This window comes from Drosophila sulfurigaster, chromosome 2L, assembly GCF_023558435.1.
Source record: "Drosophila sulfurigaster albostrigata strain 15112-1811.04 chromosome 2L, ASM2355843v2, whole genome shotgun sequence".
NCBI classification, from domain to species: Eukaryota; Metazoa; Arthropoda; class Insecta; order Diptera; family Drosophilidae; genus Drosophila; species Drosophila sulfurigaster.
In genome coordinates, this window is record NC_084881.1 from 4,118,122 (window position 1) to 4,141,763 (window position 23,642).

General features: G+C 40.4%; 1 protein-coding gene across 1 annotated transcript in view; it reads right to left on the reverse strand.

The window, feature by feature from the left end:
* The window catches only part of LOC133843470 (protein abrupt), a 46,523-nt gene extending 23,321 nt beyond the window's left edge, over nucleotides 1–23,202 (reverse strand). Inside the window, 6 exon segments of the mRNA XM_062277045.1 lie at nucleotides 9,293–9,494; nucleotides 9,571–9,855; nucleotides 9,960–10,173; nucleotides 10,175–10,576; nucleotides 10,990–11,960; nucleotides 23,120–23,202. Of these exon segments, the coding sequence (XP_062133029.1) occupies nucleotides 9,293–9,494; nucleotides 9,571–9,855; nucleotides 9,960–10,173; nucleotides 10,175–10,576; nucleotides 10,990–11,468 (1,582 nt within the window). The 5' untranslated portion in view covers nucleotides 11,469–11,960; nucleotides 23,120–23,202.
* Between the last annotated feature and the right edge of the window lie 440 nt (nucleotides 23,203–23,642).

Consider the following 23,642-nt stretch of genomic DNA (forward strand, 5'->3'; position numbering starts at 1 on the left):
TGTGTGTGTGTGTGTGTGTGTGTTATTTTCTGGTAACGCAACTAAAAACTCTTTTGCAGATATTTTCGTACATTGAAGTGCCAACATCTATGTATGTGTTTGTATATGTTTATGTCTGTGTGTGTTTGTGTGAATTTGGCTGCTGTTTAGAATTTTATGTGTTCGTGTGCTAAGGCTTCCAAGTATGCGTGTGCTTGTGTGTAGAGTGTCCAGCTAAATAAATCGCACAGCAAAATAAATACGGCAGCAATAAATCAATAAGTACACTGAAAAACTTGTAGTGCGATAAATTGAAATAAGCTCGTAAGTACAGTCGAGTCTCACTACTACACACTAAAAAATATTTCGATCATTTTACGAAATTTATTCAGAAAAAACCTATAAATAGTGGGTTGAAAATTTCCCCATTATCTTGCGATAATATTTAATTCTCTTGGATACCAACATAGTAGTAAACGTAGAATTATTTAGCAGACAGAAGAGACAGATATTACAGCATGCATTAGAGTTGAAAATATTAAACAATGTGATTATATACTTCTAGTGACTGCTATATGTGACGATTATGCAACAATCATTCTTTTTAGTATTTAAATATTTCAAAACTATTTATTATTTAATTATATGTTATAATTATTCAAAAATGTAATATCAAATTAGTGCAGTAATGAAACTATTTGCTAAGACTTCAAGTAAATATTAATTCCGATTTAGTTTAGATAGGAGATTCTGAACAAGTTATCGATTGGGTGCTTAAATCAATTCAACTATATGTTTCAGTTTTGACAGCTATTTGTTTTGTTTTTAAATAGTTTTAATAATTATATTTACTTCCTGATTCTACATCATGCTCATAGGTATTCGAGTAACTCCAGCTAAATTTCCGGCGAATCACACTTGAAGCTAAGAAAAAACGAAAATTATAGCACACATAATTTGCACAATGTTTCATTTTCAGACCCGGTCAACTGGGTTCAGCTTCTGGAGCGGGGGTTCATGAATCGTTGCGGCAAATATATCATCGACACGTTAAATTCACAGACACACACTAAGCATACACACACACATTCATATACCGACACAATTGCGTGTGTGTTTGAATTGAGGTCCACAGGATTCGATCGCACAAATTGCTCATTGCTGAGGAAATATTTGCAATAAATTTAGTTTATGGCTTCGGCCTGACTGACACCCCTCCACGTCCCCTACCACCCTCTCGTTGTATCTGTAGCTCCCCCCGCCAGCCTCTCGCCACTTACCCGAATAGGCGCGCTCTGTCAATGCTTGAATTATATGCGAATGTGCGAGGATACTTAGAAATATTAAAATGCAGCTCTCATCCTGTCAGCATGCCACTTCCCCCGCCTTCCCCCACCATCTCGTCCCTCATCATCATGAGCGTTGCGTGGTCACTACACACATAAATATGGACAAAGAGAATGGGGTTGGGGTAGGAAGGGGCGCCATTCGGTTTATTGATGTAATATCCTTCAATTATTATGGATATTTGGCGCATTCCTGCGCATCCGAATGGGTTGTGCGGGGTGCGACGGGTGGTAACGGGTTGGGATGGCCTTTGGGGGGTGGCAGAGCCTCGAATTGCGTACGATGCTGCTTAATTAACTGACCCAAAGCAGAAGCTTCCCGCACCCGCACCCGCACTCGCCGCTCTCCACTCCACACTCCGGAGCAAGCCATGACTATCACGGGGTTTAGGGAAGATCTGAAGGAAATGAAATGCAAACAAACCATGTGTGTGTGTCTGCCCCGCCCTCTGAGTGCGTAAAAGGATAGAGCAAACTCAAGAAGTATAAGGAGACGTTCTCAAGTCGCTTGCCCTGAAAAAGGGGAAGAGTTCAACTCAGCTCGGCACAGTGAAGTGAGATGAGGTGAAGTGAAGTGAAGTAAGGGGAGGGACAGGACAGCAACTACTTTCGCATGTGCGGCAATAATTCATCCATTAAAAGGGATATCAATGCGTCAGTGTGAGATGAAGAAGCACTAAGAGACAGAAGTAAGAGTAAGGGAGATGGGGGGCGGTTTAACAGGCAGAATGCGGGACAAGAAGACGAAGTGGCAACGGGGTCAAATGGAAAAGGCCGAAACGAAACCAAACGAAACGAAGCAAACGAAACGAAACAGAAGCCGCTGCTTCTTCTGCCGTACAACTTCCGTTTGAAAACCGCACGCACACACACACACACAGACGCACACACATACACATACACATACATGGTGGTAATACAATCGCCGGAACTTGAAGGTTGAACGATGTTGGGCGACTACGCGAGTGAGAGTTCGGTTTGCTCATCGCCTGCTTACGGCTATCAATGGGTTCGAAAGGCGAGCCAAAGCACACACACACACACACACACACACGGAGGGTGCGGTGAGGGGTTTGGCAGCATCAGCGTTGTGTGATAAGCAAAAATACCGTAAGGTTGCATGTGGAACATTCGTTTCTTGAAGTTCGGCTCTGTCAACGGCACGTGGCCAAAGACGCTGCCAAAGATGGAGGAGGACAACCAAAATGGACTCACTCACACATACACTGTAACACGAACACACACACACTCACACTTGGACAAGTGGCATCCATATGGATTTATGTAAATTCTATGGCCCCAAAAATGACCTTTTTCCATGCGGCTGAAGCACTTTCATGTGTTGGTGTCCCAGTCTGTGACTGTAAGAGTGTATGTGTGTGTGTGTGTGTGTGCGTCAGCCATGGTTTGTGTCTTTGACTTTTGTAATATTTTGTAGAAATAAATTCGCATTTGAAACGGATTCGGATTCGGTAAAACGAAATCCTTAAGCATAACACCGACGACACGTACTTATGTCTATGTAAATGTGTACATCTCTTTATATAAGTATGTATGTGCCTGTGCGTATGTATGTGTGTGTATGGAAGACCACTTGAATTTAAAATACGACGTGGCAAAAAGGGCTGGCAACCCAAAAGGCAGCTGCTGTAGCCAAGGGACTAGCCCAACCTCCATTCTCCATTCTCCATTCTCCATTCTACAACCCCCAACCCAAGCCAGAAAAGCCCGAAACCAAATAGTTTTCAAAAGTTTTGCATTTTGCCTGGGCTTTGTGTCTATATCTGAGCGAACAAGACTCTATACATGAATATAAGTGAGTATGTGTGTGAGTGCGATTGCGAGTGTGTGCGTTAAGCCCAAGAAGCACAACAAACACAACTACAACATTTTGTTTAAATTTAATGTATTTTCTATGACAAAACATTTGCCCATCCTTGGAGTTTCAGTCCCTATGCCGTACAGACACAGACTCAGACACACACACGCACACACTCAGTCTGGCAAGCACTCACACATAAGTATCATAATAATAATAATAATAATAATAATAATGTTTTTCGTTTCAATTTTTCACTTCGCATCTATTTCCAAACTGTGTGCTAAACAATTTCATAGCAAGTTTAAGCAGAAAATTAGAATTTTCAAGTGCTGCAATGGGTTTTCAACGATGGACATTCTCCAGCCCATCTCCACTTCTATAACCCCTCCTCTGCTTCTTATTCCCACTCTCCTTCTCACTCGTTGTTTGTGTTTGGGGTTCCCCCTTTGCTAGTTGTTCAGGCACACAATGACATAATCCCTCATCTACATAAACATTAGAGCCAGAATTTAACTCAAAAGTTTTTTGTTTCGGTTTCGGTTTCATTTTCGGTCCAGCTTTGACGCTGCTGCCCGCTAGCCCTTACCCCACCCTTCCCTTATGTACGACCGTGTGTGAGCAAAAGTGTCCCTGGCACTTTGTAACTATAAATGCTTGCCTTCTATTGTATATACACACACATACATATATTCTTAGTGTGTGTGTGTGATGTGCAGCAGATGTGAGTTTTTCAAATTAATTTGATAACATTCCATGCTCTCTCTCTCTCTCTTTATTTCGCTCTAGTTTTATTTGCTGCTTTCGAAGCAATAAATTGTACTAAAAGTGAGTGCGAAAAGTGTTGCATACTTAGCGGCGGCTTCAGAAAAATCTGGATTTATCATTCGTAATGGAAGCCTAAATTTGTTATATTTCTACAATAATCCAGCAATTAAAAGAAATATTAAATTGTACAAATAGTTGCAGGTTGGTGAATTTTTCCAGTTGGATTTGATAAACAATTGCAAATCATATAATAAAATATTTTTTAAAGTGCTGCATACTTTACGGGTGTTGGAGAAAAATGCTTAGCACATTATGCGACATTCGGAATGTCTTTTAAGGACCCATTGAGATAATCTGATAAGAATTGGACTATTATTTATGTATCTAAGGATACAGCTGCGAGATACATAACAATTGCTGATAGAGGGTACAGATACAAAGTTCGAGATACAAAGCAAAGAACGCACGCACTGAAAATGTATTTCCAATCATTTTACTCATTATCCTGGCAAAAGTTTCTATGCCTGATGCCTGTGTCTTCTGCCAACACATTCCTGTCCTGCCTTCAGAGTGTATAACTAACTATACGGATCGAGGACAGGGGCAGTGCCAAAGACAGAGGCAAGCTGGCCAAGTGTGTGCCACAAGGCGCGGTGAGTGTGTGAGTGTATGTCTGTATATGTGGTGATGTTGAAGTGAAGTAAAGTGAAGTGAAGGGAGATGGGAGATGGGAGCTGGAAGAGGGGGAGAGGTGGCTTGCAAGCGTGTTGGCGTTAATGGTTCTTGATGAAATGAAATAATGGGTGCGTTTATTCACGTAATGTATTTGTATTTGTTACAGCAGCAACAGCAGCAACAACAACATATTTACAATAATAACACAGCTCGTAAAACGAATGAATAACTGAATGGAATGATTGAATGCCGCATAGAATGAAAGCGGCGCCCAAGCGACGCCGACACCGACGTCGACGTCTACGGCGACGTCAACGTCAACGTCGACGGCTAACAAAACGCTTTTCGTTAGTTTTCATTATTTTCCGCATTTAAGCGTATTTATTCCGTTGTTAATCGAATTTATTAAATGCAAACACGCCAACATCCAACCCCAATACACATTGAAGCACACACACACACACACACGCTGCTAGCCAACACGCACACTCACGCATACAAAGGACTCAACTAAACTGGGCGCGTTTTGTTTGGCTTGAGAAATGTGGCTCGCATGCTTATTGCCAGCTGCTAATTTAACGCTCTACTCAATGCCCATTGAATGTCTCTATTCCCTGTCCTCTCTATCCACTCTGACTGCTCTCTACGCTAAGTCATCTGAACTGACATTAGTTACGCTTCACTCTTTAACAACTTGCATACTTTTCAGCGCAACTGCTCCCACTTAACTGTTCCCAAACAAGTTATTGTTTTTATTTTAATGTTGGCATTATTAGTCATTATTATATAATTATGAATATTTACTAAGGTTTGTAAGAATTTCTTATCTGCTGACTAATTACAAAATTTGACTTGTATTGATTTTCAACAGTCGTTTTCAATTCTATCAACAACCTATAAATTCAATGGCGTTCGTTAGTTATGCTTGATAATCTTTCATAATTATCTAACGATTTTATCTTGAATGCTCTCTGGCAATCACATCAGTTAGCTGGAATCTGTGACAGTTGCGAATGCGATTTCAACGAATGTGGCACAACATAATGCACATTTGTCTCTGTGTGGAAGTTGCTGTTGTGCTTGTGTGTGGGATGAATGCGAGAGCAGCTGGCAAATAAAACTGACAGAAAACTTTGCGCATTAGCTACGCCAGCGCCAATCGGTCCAGCCAAGTCCAAGCGAAGTTCCGCTGCCCCAAACCCCAAGCCCCAACCAAAGTCAAAGTCGAAGTCGAGTCGGCATCGCAATCCTTAGTTGCAGTTGCAGTCTCTTTGGTCTATTTCTTTGACCCTTTTGCCGCTTTCAACTTATGCATTTGGTTTGCACAAGAAATGAGCAACTGGGCTCATATGTCAATGATTTTTCCACTCCCACATAGTCACTTGGCGCCAACTGCACTAGCTGCTGGCTGAAGAATGCCAGGACATCGGGGGTGGGAACAGTCTGACGCCTTGCACCTTGCAACTAACTCTCGACCGACAGATGGCGCTGTGGTGAGCTGGCACACAGATCGTTGGGCTGCCAAAACGTCTTTTGCTTTTGCCTTTTGAATATCACCGTTAGGTATAAGTGTTTTTTTCTTCTTAGCATTCTTGTTACGAAGATATACACACAGGGACACATGTGTGTGACTTACACCTCCCTTTTGCTGTTATTATTTTGGCTGCCATTTATCTGCTGTCAATGTTTCGACTGCCTGCCGCCTGCTGCCTGCTTTCTGTCCACCTAACGGAACGCCAACTGCCCCGAAGGCAACATCCACTCGTACTTCTCGATTTTGCCTGGATCTTCCTCATTTCTTTTGCTATCATTTTCATTTTAAAATGTCGCTCAGAGATGGCAACGCCTTCAAGAGGTCAGCAGCAAGCTCGGAGCTCCAACGACTTGTTATTCTGTTTCTTTTTTTTCTTTGCCTCCATCGTCCATCTTTTGCAGTTGTCCTTCGTCCCTGCGCTGAGCTGCCTGGCGGAGTTAGTTCTACAAGACTTTTTCGGGCTGGCCACTTTATAAATGTTTCTGCAACGGATTTTTGCAAAGTAAACTTTTTCGCCTTTGTAGTTGTGCCATTTCTCCTTTTTTCCAATTCTTTTTTTGCTCGAGCCACTTGGCCCGCATCTGATTGCGAGTGTGTGACATTTGTGTGGGCGGAGAAGGACGCGGAAGGGTCAGAGAGAGTGGGAAACTGGGACGAAGGAAGCAAGGGAGCCAATGGCGCAAATATATTAAAATGCAAACCCAACTCATATTACTAGTCTGAGCTGGCATGGACTAAACGGCATAGAACTCTCGTCTGGACCGTCGAGAGAAAGAGAGTGGGAGGTATAGACAGGGGTGTAGCTAGAGAAGAGGTGGGGGCAGTTCAAGAAAAAAAGAAGAGGAGGTTAGGTCTCAAGTCCTTGCGCACACATGTGCGCAATTTCCAAGTCCGTTTTGTCCATTGCCAATGTCTTCAAATAAATCGAATGCACAAAAAAGCAATAAAACGAAATAAAATCTAAATATGTGTGTATGTATGTCCTTTTTTGTCCTTTTCGGAATGGGTGGACAGCACCTCGCCCAGCGATGGCGAAGAGCAAAAGTAGAAGAAAACAAAACACCCAAGAAGCAAGAACAACGAGCGAAAAAAAGGAACTTATCATTTTTATCATTGCACAAAACTTTATCCTTTTTAGTCCAGGCCGTTAATATTTTCGATTCCGTTACCAAATGGCCAGAGCCCAAGCCGGAGTGTTAGCCTAGTGGCAAGTCCGTTACCGTTAACGTTACAGTTACAGCCTCAGTTAGGGCTACGGTTACGGTAACCGTTGTCGTATTCGTATTCGTATTCGAATTCGTATTCGTATAACGTTGTCCAGAATTTCAAATGACTTTTTCCATGGCGGGGCGTGCCAACCCAGTCGAAGCTTATTGAATGTTTATGCTTTATTAAATTTGATTTCTTTGCCGCTCGCTTTGAGCCATGGCATCTGCGACAGGACCTCGGCCCAACAACAGCCACAGCAACCAACACCCAACATCCTACACCCTATCCACCTAAAGTCAAAACGACTGCTCGTCACTTGGACTAACCCGGCGGCCGGTCAACATTTGTTGCAATGATCTATGTGCGCTGAATATTAAATGGCATTGCCGGCTTAGCGAACGGACTAGGCCCAGTTCGTTATGGGTGACCAAGCGGAGAGGAGTGGAAGCAAAATCCTAAGCCCTGAGACCAGAAAGGCGAACAGGGAACAACCCAGCACTACTTGAAGTCACTGTGCAGAGATGTGGTGCTTCAATTCACAAAGCACGACTTTTGTGTCAAAAATATTAGAAGAAAAATATATTAGGGAACTATTTGCACTCTTAATAAACTAGACTATTTAAAAACAAATATTTCACTTCTAAACATATATTTGTTGCTTATGAAAAAATTCTAATTATTTTTGAGTTTAAATTCCAACATCAATTTAGGAAGTACCAATTTCCCTTTTAAATTATTTTTTGGGAATGAAAAGAATATTTAATGCAGCACACATTGTGCGAAGTCCGAAGTCGTGACACGACACGCTCTCATCTCTAGTCCGATTATCATTTTAATGCCCGATAAATGCGACATTTGCGATGCTATACAAAGTGCGTGTAATGTGCTCGGCAACGCAAACAAACAGGGTAAAGAAAATCGAATGCCACACACAAGTGGGAAAGTGAGAGAGCGCAAGTGAATATGGTTGGGAGCACGATTGTGAGTGTGAAAGAGACAAGGAGGATTGCCTTAACGTATTCTTGACTTTTAGGTGAAACGTAAGGGAAAGAAACGATTCATATTTGTAAGGGGTTGGCCACATAATATCGAATGGTAATCATAATCATAATAATAGTAATAGAAATAGGAATAGAAATAGTAATAATAATCATTTTTTGTGCGTTTTTCGAAGCATTTGCACATACGTAAATGAACATTACGACGGTCCTTTTCCCCCTTTCTCCCGAATATGTTTATAATCGCACTTCAAATGTGCTGGCCAGCCGTTGTCCGGCCCATAAGAAAACTTTACTCATTGTTGTCCTTCCTTAATGCGACACGTGGTCGACGCATATTTCTTGACACTCGACCAACCCGTCGTTCGTAGGCGATTTGGACCCAATGATTGCCACGATTTGGGATGCGTAAATGTGGAACTTAATTAGGCTTCGATATGTATGTACATATGTGTGATATCGATAGGCAGGCAAATCGATTTATCTAAACATTTTATGAGTTTCGTTGCGCTATTCAAATAATAAACAATAACAACTACTTAAGAATGTAATATACATAAATATAAGATATGTAATATGTATGTTGGTGAGTGAATACAATAAACCGATAACAATCGATATACAGCGCACTTAACTATACTTAATTAATACGTTTTGCTTTCTTGTTTTGGTTACATTTTGAGATTGTTCTTTGTTGATTAGTTGGCCAATTGTTTGTCGAATTTGTAATGCCCTGGCGATTCATCGGCTTATCGGTTTATCGATAGCAATCGATAGTTAGTTACGAGCTTCTTGCAATTGCAAATCATACACAAATCGTTCGCGGCAATCGATAAATCATACACAAGAGGCAAACATATGTACTCTATAATTCGATAAAGATTGAAGTGAGCTTTATGCAGCTCTTAAAGCGTTTCTCTTATATCGAAAAAATATAAATCGAATAAACGAGGCTTGAACTCACCAAAATCATTACCCCCCAGACCAGAGGGTCCTGGCAGAAGGCCAGGAATACCCTGGAGGCCGAGGAATGCATTAGGGAAGGAGTGAGAGCGCTGATTGTCCATGCCATCGAGGGTGCCATCGTGCTGACCATCTCCACGATCTGATGGCTCCGTATCGCTGCTGTTCGAGTCCTCTCCAGCACTCTGGCCAAGATCATGTTTCTGTGGAGTGGTAATCGGGAAATGGGAAAGGAATAAAATCAGTACAAATAAAGCAAAGCTTTTACCATTGGCATACCTGATTAGCCTGCTGTCCATTGCTGTTCTCTAGAGCCTGGCCTAGCAACGACTCGCGGAGTTCAAGACTACGATCACGATCCTTGGAAGTGTCACGGCTGCGATTCCGGGTCAACGGATGCTGTCCCGCCACCGGAAAGTCACGATCTATGAGCAATCGCTCCGGACTGATGCCGTGTTGGGCACGGAACAGATCGGCACTCTTAATACGCTTCTGAGGCGGCGGAGTTAGATGACTCTTGCGACTGCCCTCCATGTCACTTAGGTCCCAGTGGTTGCTGCTTGCCTTTAAATCGAAACGAATGGAATAGAATAGGGTTCAGATTAGTTTTGGTCAAAGCGCGATGGCAATCGAATCGAGTGCAAGCTGGTTGGAACTGCACACTTTACTTTGCTCGGATTTGGGTTTGGATTCGGATTGGAGTTTCTTACGGGCGACGCTGCGGATGCCTTCAACTCTTGAATGGCGGGGGTCACGCTGCTTCCGCTTCCACTTCCGCCTCCACTCTGGCTTTGACCCTGGGTGTTGCCTCCCAATGGCAGACTCGATGCTGTCGCTGCGGCTGCTGCAGCAACGGCTGCTGTCAACGAAGCCGCGGCAGCGGGCTGCTGCACTCGAAACTGGCAACGATGACGGCGTCTGAGGCGTGTTGAACGGTGAAATCTGGCTGTGTGTGTTGCTGTTGTTGCTGCTGCTGTTATTGTTATTGCTGTTGTTGTTGTTGCCGTTGCTGCTGTTGTTATTGCTGCCAGCATTGCTCAGCGCTGTGGGCAAATAGTTGCTAACTTTGTTGTGATTGCTGCTGTCAGCGGTGTTGTTATTATTGTTGTTATTGCTGCTGCTGCTGCTGCTGCTGCTGCTGTGACTCAAAGCGGCCGAAAGAGCCTTGGAGTAGGGATAACCTCCATTGACATCCGCCAGGCCACGTATCTGCAGCAAATGAGCCGTCTTCAGGAAATCGGGCAACTGCTCATGGCTGACATTAACTTCGCCGTTATACATAAAGCTGCGGGAGTAAGTTTTAGTTAAAGAAAATTAATTTTAGATCTATTAAATTCATATTGTCTAGTCTAAGAAGAAAACGTATACATAAGTGACCATCAGCTTCCAAACATATTTTCTGATAATGTGTCATCATACAAATCGACGAACCGAAGGAACGATCTTATCTCTTGTGATGACTAGTAATTTATGAATAATCTTGAAACATTTGTAAAACCATGTAAACAGTGTTAAACTGCGATTTGATCATCCAAGAAAATGTTTTTTTTTTTTAAATAAAAGCATAAAAAGTTTAATTAAAACAGTAGTTGAAGTTCTGTTTATGTACAAGTTGCATCAAGATGCTCAAGTTGCATTTCAACTCTTTTAGTTATCTGCCCTGACTTTGCAATTCCTCAAGAGAACAGCAGGACTTACCTCAGCAGGTTCTCCACATCGTCGCTGCGCACATCGCGTAGTATGACAATGGGATGCTCGCAGGGATTGGCCTTGAGCAGTTTGCGGAAGTAGGGACTGCAGGCGCTGAGCACCACCTTGTGGGCGGTGAAGGAGCGCTCGTCGCAGGCAAGGGTCACATCCACAAAGTCCTCCTCGTCGCGAAGATGTCGGAACGAGCTGAGTATGGATGTCTGAAAGTCGTTCCATTTAAGCGCATAATGCTGCTGCTGTTGTTGCTGCTGCGATGAATGCCCTCCCAACGGAGGCAGGGGCAGGGGCGGTGTGGCTGGCGAGAGCGCCGTACCGGCGCCGCCAGCTGCCGTGGCGGCCAGTGAGTGCGTGTGAGTGTGCGTGAGCGTGTGCGAGCTGTGGGTGGAGGTCGCCAGTGGCGGTGGCTCCATTTTGACCACGCCCGCGTTGTTGTTCTCCGCCGTTTGCAGCTGTGTGGACTCGGTCATTTATCTGTATAGGAACTTAAGCCGTTGTCCTGCGACTCTTCGCTCTTCACTCTATACTTTCGTTCTCCTCTCTCTCTCTCTCTCGCTTCAGTTCTCCGTCACACTTTCTCTCTCTCTCTCTCTCTCGCTCTTAGTTAGCTTCTTCCGTCTTTTGTGCTCTGTCTTAATGGACTCGATCCACGTCGGCCTTTTGTTGTTAATGCTCTGATTTGGCTATTGTTGTATGGACGAATGCTTGCTTTGTCCCCGCTCTATGTATGTGTAGTTGTGTGCGTATGAATGTGTGTCTGTGGGGCGCGTATCGCAAATATTTACAGTTGCCGTTCCGCCAATCTTAGTGCTTAACTGCGTCCTGCGTCCTGTGCTAATTGGGCGAAAGTTGTGGCAACCTCTGTCGGCCTTTGTCCATTTTCACGGGACTAGTGGGGGCCACAATCATGGACGGAACGTTTACTCAGTGCTGGTTGAAGAGAGCGGGCAGGGCAGCTCAATCTGTAATCGAAGAGAAGAAGAACACATGCACAAATATAAAAAACGTGTTCGAAAGAAACGCTTGAAAATGAGTCGTGGTCTCAGTTCAGGTTCAATTGCCACCGTCGCCTCGTCCACGCACACACACGGGGCGGCAGGTGGCCCCTCACTCAGCAGCAGTTGGAAACCCCATCATTAAATACTATTACCAATTATTCATACTTAAGCACCGAGACTACGCTGGCGGTGCTTACCCAGTTGCCAGTTGCCCAGCTGCCCAGTTGCTAGTCAAGTTGCCCCACCGCGGTGTCTAATGGAATCATTAATTACTCGAGCGCACCGAGCGGGCCACTTGTCGGGGGCATTAGACGCAAATCAATTTAATTTAACCGTTTACAAGCAGCGAACACCGCTCTTTGGGCCAGGCCCTAGAGACGAGGCCAACTCGATCTTTGAGCTCTGACTTGCAACACGAAATAATTGTACAAGATCATTAGAAGTCCCAAAACAGACGACACGCAGGTCGTCTCAGTACTTTTCATTCTCATTCTCTCTCTCTCTCTCTCTCTCTCTCTCTCTCTCTCTCTCTCTCTCTCTCCTTCGACAAACACTGATCGATGTGTTTGACTTCAAAATATTTATAAACCCATTCATCTGATCTTCGCTTTGGGATGACCCTTGGATTATGATCTTCACATAGAAATATCGAAGGCAATGCGTAACGCCCCTAATAATAATCAAAATAATCACAGAAGCCAACTGCAACAACTTTTCGTTTGCAATTGGCGCCTGCATTTGCGGCAAGCTCATTTTTCATGCCACATTCCAAAAAAAAAAAAAAATGAAACAATAACAACAAAAAATTTAAAATGAAACTTGACTGTGGTTTCCCGTCTTTTTGGATTTTAGATTTCTATGTTTACATCTTGGTTGCTTGCTTGGGGTTGCCAGCCTCAGGGTTTTGATTAATGATATGCCGCTTTAAATTCGATTATGGGCATCATCATCATCATCGCAAGAGAACAAGACCCATGTCCGGAGTGGCGCACTTGCTCTCGATGTACCCATTTTAAGAGAAGACACCTGCGATTCCTAAAGCAGTTTGTAACAAATAAAGAATATTACTCAAAACATAATCAAAAGTGCGCGCAAGGCAATGGGAAAAACATTTAAATCAGTTTGAAAAGGAAAATCATACACACTTTGTGGCTACAGATTTATTGATCATAAAAACAATAATGTTTGTAAGTTTGATGAAATTGCCGTCCTCAGCAGCAGTTTTTTGTCTATATTTAAATTATATCAGATTAAATGATAAAATTCGCTATAAGGAGATGTATATTGAGAAAGAAATGAGTAAAAACTTTTTTGAAACCATTAATTAGATATAGTACACTTACAAAAAAAGTTCTTAATATGCGCTTCCTAAAATTTTAATTTTTAGTTTTCATTTTTCAGAAAGGTGTGCGTTGATGTTTAGTCAGTGAATGAATGAATTTTGACGATATAGATTGATTGAATCTACTTCAGAATACTTGTTTCATTCGAAAATCGAAATTCTAGATAATTAATTTATTACTTATTATGTATCTATTATTTCTAGATACATAATTTATCACTTATTATTTATCTATGGTATAATTTCTCTCGAAAAGCCTTCAAAGTTGTCTATAACACATACATAATGTTCATTATTATGCAGTATTTTTATTATTATTTTATTTGAACTGAATGATTATGAAATTGTATCTAAATTTATATTCTATAATTCAGTTTATTTGAAGACTAGTTCTTAACTGAAATTTGCCACTGCTGAGCTGTGTATTAATGTGCGTGTCAGTCTGCGTGAGTGTGGGTGTGTATGTGTATCTGTGGTACACTTACAGTTACAGTTACAGTTACAGTTACAGTTAGAGTTACTTCTACTGTTTGTGTGCGCTAATTTATGAAGTAACCCAAAACAATTTCATCATAACACACTTGCCGACAATTATTTCGTTTATTGAACAAACATTCGCGTCGTATCGCATAAATTCGAAAGGACAACAACAATAACAGCAAGAACAATAATAATAATAATAATAACAACACTAACGAAACAAAATCCGTCCCCTATCTATGCACTAAAGCGAAACCAAACGAAAAAAACAACAAACAACAAAAAAACAAAATAAGGAAAACAAAGCAAAACGCGGTCCCGCGTTGGTAACCAGACAAATATGTAAATGAAATCGGAACAAAAAGGAAGCGTTTCATGTACGAGTATGACGACAGCATATGTGTAAATGTGTGAGTGTGTGTGTGTGTATGTGTGAGTGCAACGCAATTGCATTTCTCACGTTGGCACGAGCACTGACAACAACAACAGCAACAAGGACGCCTAAAAATGGCAAATCGACTGTCTAAAAAACAAAACATATCAAAAATTTGCGTGAAACAATAAAAAACACGTCCAAATTAAAAGGCCAACGGACCCACATACACACACACACATACATATACAAGCACACACATTCCAAGGATATGCATATGAGTGTGAGGAAGATGGAGAAGAAGGGTGCGCATATCATAATAACAAATAAATGTAAATGATAATAGTAAATAAAAAACGAATTACTAAACAACACACAAAGCGCTTGATATCCAATCAAATGTTTCCATATGCGTGGCAAGGAGTTAAGCCAAGTGGCAGCGGGGGAACGAAAGGGCGGGCAAGTAACAACAGTTGTTGTTAGACAAGTAGAAAGCACACAAACACAGCAACTATTTTTGGTAAATTGATACGGCGCCTTAGTAAACGATTCGACGGCCCCAAAGCACATGGGCACATGGCCATAAGACCGAAGACCGAACCGAGCGAGAACCGAGGGAAGGAGGTACTACGGAGTATCATCCTCCAGTGAATACTAAATACTTGAGAATGGGCCAAGCATATAGTCATATATTTATACGCGCATTCATATAGCAATTTTCGGCGTTTCTTACGATGATGATTATGATTATGGCGAGTACTTTTACCATTTGCATTTGAGAATAATTTCATATAGAATCGGATTGTTCCATTAGGTTTATGGAGATGGAAAACCGTTTACTGCCTCGTATTTTGTCGCTGTTATTCAAACCAAAATCTGACAAACGGCAATTGAATTAAGTTTATTGTTCCTGCTTTTTTCGATTTGCCAATTCACTGTGAGCCTTGTTACGGAAATCTTAAGATTTTTAAACCCACTACAAATAGAGTAGAAGGTTATTTTGAATTTGTGCCTGCTGGAAATGTATGTATGGTATATTTTGAATTTAGTACTATTTCGATATACCAAATACACCCTTTGGTATATTTTGTTCTATAGTAATTTGACATATTTTAAGGAATGTATATATATACTATATTTTTAGTAATTTAGTACTATGCCGATATACCAAATATATCCTTTGGTATATTTTTTGTATTTTGTGGTATATTAATTTGGTATAATTTAAGAAATAAATACATGGTATATTTTGAATTTAGTACTATGTTGATATACCAAATATAGCATTTGGTATATTTTTTGTATTTTATTGTATATTAATTTGGTATACTATGTGGATATACCAAATATATCCGTTGGTATATTTTTGTATTTTGTGGTATATTAATTATGTATATTTTAAGAAAGGAATACATGGTATATTTTGAATTTAGTAATATGTTGATATACCAAATATAGCATTTTGTGTATTTTTTTGTATTTTATTGTATATTAATTGGGTATACTATGTCGAAACCCCAAATATAGCCTTTGGTATATTTTTTTTTATAATAATTAGGTATATTTTAAGGAATGTATATATGGTATATTTTGAATTTAGAACTATGTTGATATACCAAATATGACCTTTGGTATATATTTTTGTATTTTGTTTAAGAACTGCTTTGTTTTTATTCAAATATTACTTTTTATTGTAGACTTTATTAGTTTAGACTTCAATTATAAATGCTTTCACATAAAAAAAGGAGAATCCAAAAAAATATATAATATATAATAATTGAGTACTGAACTTAGCTGACAATGCACAGTTTAATTGTTTTATTTGACTTTGTAGTTATTTTAATTCATTTAATTTTTTTTGCTTTGGAGTTAGTGAAGTACGCTTGTATTTATTATTGTTGTAGAATTGTTTCGAAATGTTAGCAGTTGCTGCCTAAATAAAATTGATTAGAAAATGTCAAAATAAATCATTTACAATATGCAAATTTTCATAAAAGTCTGCAAAGATACACAAAAGCGCACACAGCCGCATACATAAAAGGGTCGGCTAAATGCAAGCAAATTAGTTAAAAACCAATTAAAATTGCTCATACGCCGCATAGACCGCACACACACACACACATACACAGCTTCACATTCGAACGCAGAGAGAGGAAAAATGTAAACATAGTTTAATCGCACATATGTACATAAGCGAGTATGTATAGATAGATAGCCGAGCGCTATTGTAGATAGATAGATAGGTGCACGCAACTGTATCCAAAAATCTAAATTAGAGTGTCAATAAAATACACTTTTAATGAAATAATTAATTAGATTTTGCACATCAACAATCCGGTGCGCATTTGCTAATGTCCATCCACATACACACACGCATATTGATATACATATACATATATTCGATATTTATCTGCATATTATATTTGTATGCGTGTGTCTAAGTTTTTGTTTTAGTTTCAGGCCCCCAAATTCGGTTGCCATCACCTGATTTCCCTCTCGTGACTCGCATTGTTTTAAGGGGATTTTGAATTTGAATTTGCATTGCGTTTTCACATTTTTTTATTTTGCCTGCCTCCTATTTTTTCTATTCCATTCCATTCGATTCGATTCGATTCGTTTTGAATTTGTTTTTTTATTTTTGTTTTTGGCACAGCTCGCGATTTGTTCGATTTTCAATTATTTAAATTGTTTTTCATTTTGGTCCCACACATTTCTAATTTGCATTTGTGGAGCACACCCTGTAGAGCACCCCTCAACCCACCTCCCCGCCCACCCAAGGCATTGCATCAAAGTGCCACTCAACGGCACAAAAACTAAAATGACTGGACAGATAGATGGCAGCAACAACAACAAAACTGACTTTCCTAATTGCCTCAGAGAATTTAAATTGAGACATGAAATTGAATAATTCAAAATAATTAGCTAGCAAGAAGCCAGTCTCAGTCTTCGTCTCAGTCTCAGTCCTGGTCGCAGTCCAAGTTGTCCGACGGGGTCGCGTAATTGCATTAATGATTTTGATAAATGACAAACGCCCTCAAACGTCTTTGACTTTGACGTACATATTTGTGCTGATATCGAAACACCTTAAGAAACTAATCTTAAGATCTGCATTGTTGACATAATAATCTGCGTATTATTATAATGCTAAGTAGAACATTTCAGTATGGAAACTTTTATAGAACGCGAGTATAATTTAGTCGATCGCAAACCCACTTATTCATCAATTAATGTAGAAAATATTTAAAACATTCATTTAAAGAGCCTGCAAAATTCAGAAGATATGCACAAGGAAATAAATAAAAATAGAGCGAGAGAGAAAACACGTTTTAGTTTCGGAGAGAAAACTAGTTCGTCTACTTTGAGCTATAATCGAAGACAAAAAACAAAATGAAAGAAAACAATAGTTTGAATTAGCTAGCAAGTTAAAACACACACTCGCATAGTAAAGTTATTAAGGAATGTCTGTACATCTGTGTTTGTGTAGGGGCAAAAGAGTGCCAACTTGTCTACACGATCCATTTCAATCGTAGTCCGAGCTCGCAAATGACCGCAAATCAAGTCGAATCGCTCCGGCTGCTAATTAAACTAATTGAGTAATTTCAAAGCCGAGCACCAAAAAGTACGAAATTAAATGAGCAAATAGACGAGATAGAGATATAGATACGGATACGGATAGAGTATGGATGGCAGGGCCAAACCGATAAAAGCGAGAAATAAAACTAAAGCTCAGAATACGACGGGGACAAAAACGACAAACGCCAAGCGAAAAAATCGCCACGGAATTCTGAAGCGCCATCGAAACCTGAAATCAATGCCCCAGTTGTGGACAGGCAGGTGAGCTTAGCTCGGTTCCTACTCCAAGTCCCATCACTCAACTGTTAAAAGCTTGTCATGAGTTCGTGTGGGGTATATATTTTTGGAGTATTTTGAGAATCGGATTAATTGCAATGCTGCAAAGCTATTCTCAAAACTTCGTTACAATCGCACTCGAAGAATTATTTAGTTTCTGACTATATATTTATTCCAACGATAGTCTGAGATTGTGTGTGGGTTGCTTTGTTAACCTGTGCTAATTAATTTCCAACTTGAAGCAAACGACGCACTTAATGGGACGGGCCAGTTGATAGGCATCTAATAGGCCGCAATTAGCTGCGCATCAGGAGCGTTTCGCATGGCTAAGAAATGTGGCCAAATGTATGCAAATGCCGCTAAAGCACTGAAAGAGTTTTCAACTTTCTTTAGCCAACAATACTAGATTTAGATACATTTAAAAGATTCAGATACTGCGACAGCCAGAGCCAGAGATACGGATTCATTTGTCGCTGCACGCTCAGTGCTTTTGATGGGTGTCAATGAACCTTCCACAAAAAATTGGTAGTATTGAGAAATGGACAGCAACAACAGCAACCAAAATGTAGAAAATACGCACAAGAAACCAGTCACTAAACAAAGACACTGATGTAGATACAGAAACAGATACAGATACAAAAAAAAGTAGACACAAAATACTAATACTAATAATAATAAATATGAGCATGGCAGCAACAACAACAACAACAACAGCAACAGCATCAGCAACATTAACTGAATGGTATTAAAAATTTACATAAACTAGCCATAAATTAAATTAGCCAAAAGCCGCAGTCGAATCCAAAACCCTGACTGAAGAAGTATCTGTAAGATACACACACACATACGTATGCTGCATCGTTATTCGAATACAATTAACTCCAAGAGAGAAAGCGAGTTGGCCTCTGTGTGTGTGTGTGTATGAGTGTGCTCACCTATGTACAACTAAAAAGAGCAACATTCAAACTAATTTGTTTTTGTTTTAGTAAGATTTTTCCCTTCTGGCTTTTGGGGGAAAACAATAAAAAACAAATCAAAGTGAAATGAGCACACACACACACACACACACACCAGTGCACTTATAAAAAGAGAGGTTGATCAGGTACATCTATTTAGTGGATATACGATTATATGAAAATTATTGCTCTGCTCATCTGGATTTCAAAATATCATCTTCATCTCCAAAATGGCAGAGTTGTAAGTGTCATTGCCTTCTCTCTCTCTCTCTCTCGCTCTTTTTCTGTAGCTATGGCTGTCTCTGTCTATGCATACCTTATAATAATACATTATTCGCTTCGTTTTTAGATTCGTGTGCTTCTTTTTTCTTCTTCATATTTGGGAGTTGAGCTCTTTTATGTGTTTCTCATTTTGTAGTTTTCGTTTTGCGCCCTCCCCTCAAAATGGATCGGATCGGATCGGATCGGGTCCGATAGTTACTCTGCCCTTTGTTGTCTCTGGCTGCCCAGATCTCTCGCTCCGACTCGATTGTAATGTGCTTATGGCCAAAAGCAACGAGCAATGGCCACTTTGTATTGGCCGAGTTGTAGCTGTTCGCGTTTTTGTCATTAAATTTGCGTTTATTTCATTGGTTAACTTGTTTTTTTTTTTCTCTCTTTTTCTTTTTCGTTTTCTTTTTTTCTATTTCTATTTGTTTGTCTCACTATGCGTATGCCGAGTGTTTTTGTTTGTCTGTCTGTGTGTAGTGCTGTTGTTATTGTATTGTTTCGTTTTCTCAATGCTTAATTTAACGATCATGTTTACATACTTGGTCCATCTAGTTCGCCCACGGTATTTCATTTAATTATTTTGATTGTATCAACCTTTGTCTCCTCTTATTTTGTTCGCCTTAAGCCTTTTGGTCAACCCAATTGCAGGTTCATCACCAGTATCAAATAACGACCTCTAAGATTGTCAACCTAAGAATACTACTATGTATTTGAAGACCTTTTTGCGATCTTTAAGCAAGTTGTGGAAATGTCTCGGAAAATGTTAATTTATTTTTGTTTGCCTCCTCCATATCCTCTATACTTTACTTTAAGTCTATTAATGAATGGGTTTGAAAAGTGTATTCAATATTTATTTATACTGCTAAAATTGTTTCTAACTTTATTTTTAAGTAGAAACAATAAATGAACGTCAATTCCAATAGCGCTACAAAATGAAATATTTACAACTCCATTAATTATGATATTACTTGGAATGATTCGCATTACAATTACACGAATCAAAGGACAATTTTCGAACCATCATCCAAAACATTCATTTGGTTTTAATTGCAACATTTACAAGTGCTTATCCAATGAAGATATTCAAGAGCCATTTAAATGTCCAACATTATCAACAGATGCAGGTTGTTCATCTAAATGTGAATCCGCATTGGAGTCAGTGTCTGCGACTTCGACTTCGACTGAGTCTCAGACTGGGGCACTGTGCCATTAAGTGAATTTTATGAGTGTATTCAATTCAATCGATAATCGAGGCACTTGGCTTGAATGTATCGACGGTTTTGGGTTTTGCTCTGGCAGTAGGTTAATTATAAAATTAACATTAACCGACCGACAACTGGTCAGCCAAGGTACCGCTCCCCCGCTTGCCCCCTCCTCAGCGCATCCCTCCTCAGCTGTCACCTATCGACTATCGACTGCCTGCTCTAATTCGACAATGCCAACACATGCGCTGATTTGTGAAGCGGAAGGTGTTCGGCGCATCCAAATATATATTTGGTTTCCCCCATCCCCGAGCGTTGTCTACTCGCATGCTTCCAGTTGCCTGCCCCTCGTCTCTCCTCACTTCTCACGCCTCACGCCACAGGCGATGGCTTGGTAACCACGCCCCTGGTACTCGTTTGGGGTACGATAAATTTCACATGACATTATTAGGTGACTCTTTTATTTGCTGTTGTTGCTGTTGCTGCTGTTGCTGTTGCTGCTGTTGTGATTATGTCATAATTTTAGGAAAATAAAGCGCTCAACCAAAATAAATTAAAAATTGCTTTCATGCATGAATTGCTTGCGGGAGGGGGGAGAGAGCGAGACGAAGAGCGCGCAACACGGTCCGGCAACATGAAGAGGCAACAGCCACAAGTACGCTGCGAATAATCTTTGCGAGGAAACTTCATTAACCGCAGTATCCAAATATAACGTCAGTACCTCAATCGATCCATCGACCAATTCAACTGACGTCTAATGGAAGAGCTCCCATACAAAGTATCTCGCTTCGTCTCGTCCCGGAGGGGACCCCAAGTGTTTATGGTCGATTGAAAGTTTATAATGGATAATTTGCCGATGCTCTCATTGCCCCTCTTCAAATTTGAATTGAGCATTCGAATTCAAATTCAAATTCAAATATCGAATGAGCAATGAATGAAGTGCGCAATATTCAATTAAAGTCGTCATTATTATTAGTAATTTCCTACAAATGTGTAGACTGCTGCATCGCATAGAAGACTGCAGATTGTAGACTGTAGATCGGCTGTCGATCGATAGATCTTCATTGATTGATACAATGCATTCTCTCGAGTGCTATGTGATAGCTTCACAATCTACTTGCATCTTGCCATATTTTTGCTGTTGTTGTTGTTGTTGTTGTTGTCCCCATACCGGATAAGTTCATCAATTTTCAATTTGTGTGTATTAAGGCGACCTCCCACACCCAGAGACACATCTATGCAGGTCTCTCTCTCGCTCTCTTGTCCCCATCTGTCGATCATAATGAGCCATTATGCAAAACCACGAATGCGAATACGAGAACGAGAACGGGAACGAGTATATTTTCGCTAATGAAGTGGAAAATTTCCACGCACGGACGTCTTTATTAAAAGTAATTAAGTCGCTGCAATTTTCATTTATGCCACAAGTCGCAAACAGGGTGCCAGTGAGGTGATCTACATTTGCTAAAGAACAACTTAAGATCTAACTCTAAAAGTGAAGAACAAGTAACTCTTAACTCTAATCTCTCACATATTGTGCCTTCTGTGGGGTGTCCGCTAATATCTGTCTAAAAAATAGACCCCATGTCATGATGATCCCCACGTGATCACACAACTCTCAATCAGTTGTCGTAAAGTAAGTAATAATTGTATCTAAATTTGTACGCAGTACATTTGAATCTTAATAAAATTTATAGTTATGACATTTACCCAGGCCACTCGCGTTCCTAAAAATATGATCAACGAGTACTCGCTCATGTGTGAGTGTGTATTGAAATTAAAAGCATTTTACCCAAACATAACAAAAACAAAAAGAATCTATTGTAGTTTGCTTCCCCCTATCTGTATATGTTTGATTCTTTTCTTCTTTTGCTGTTCCTGTTGCTGACCGAATCCGAATCGCAACCGAACAGCAGAACAGAACAGAAATTGAACTCAAGTGCAGACAATTGAAGCTGCTCAGAAAATCGGCGCGCCAGTCTTTAAGGAGGCCATCAAGGGGCGGACTGGCAATGGAAATGGAAATGGAAATGGAAGAACCCCTCTTTGATGGCATGTTATTTGTTTGTTATTTGCTGTTTGCCATTTGAAAGTACCATGCGTATCGTGGAGCATAGGAGTGGCGTGATCAGATTGCAATCGATACAGGGTATCTGCTGGTTGGCACAACGAAATCTGCCGCGATTCGCATACAGATTTCAATTTGAATTTTGATTTTGATGATTTGTTTACTTTTTGCAAGCAGTTATTAATCGAGTCGCTGAACAGACGAGTACTCGCGACATTTGGTTAATTGATTTCAATATTTCGAACGGATGGCATGCCATGCCTTCCCCTCTCACTCCGCTCCGATTGTTGTGTTATTCTCGTTGATGGATGTACTGAGTACCTCATCAACTGGGGATCGCAGCTGTACTCGCACCGCACCCAGTTTCCCGTCACAATTACACCAAATTAAAACTTATATTGCGTCGCTCTTTGATTCTATTAAGATTGTTAACCGGGCAGTCCCCGGGTCTGCTCCGAGGGGTGCAATTTCATTCGCATTTAACCATATTAAGCAAGCATTTCAATTTCAATTAGCGAATTGATTTGACTCGACTTTAAACCATCTCTCTCCTGCTATATGCTATATGGTAACAAGTACTTACATAAAGTGCTGCTCTTTGGGCTCTGATCTGGTCCGATGTGATCTGCAAACAGAACAATGAAGAAAGAAGCATTTGAAAATGGTCTACAACATTTGAGTTCATGTTAAAAGTGTCGATTGCAATACAATTTATTGACGCCCTTCGATTGTCCGTTTCGTTTCGATTCGATTCGATTTGTTTCAAACGTGACCGATCCCAACGCCTGCCTCTTAACTTTATCCAAATCTACCTGCTTGGTGAGTCTGTCTAATTGCAGTCACTTAGCACTTGGCTAAGATCTTGTGTCCCAACATCAAAGTGCCAGAAACAATTGCAGTTGATTTTCCTTGGATTTTCTTGATCCCAAAAATAAATTTCCTGCATGACAGCGGCTCTTTTTCCTCTATCCTCTATCCTCACCTCTTCTCTTCTAAATGTCGCACATGCCCAAATCCTCATCGAAATACAAATGCCATGTGTAAGTCACAAAGGATCCGAGCTAAGCGGGTTCATAGAGCAAACAATTGGTAGCACAACTATTATT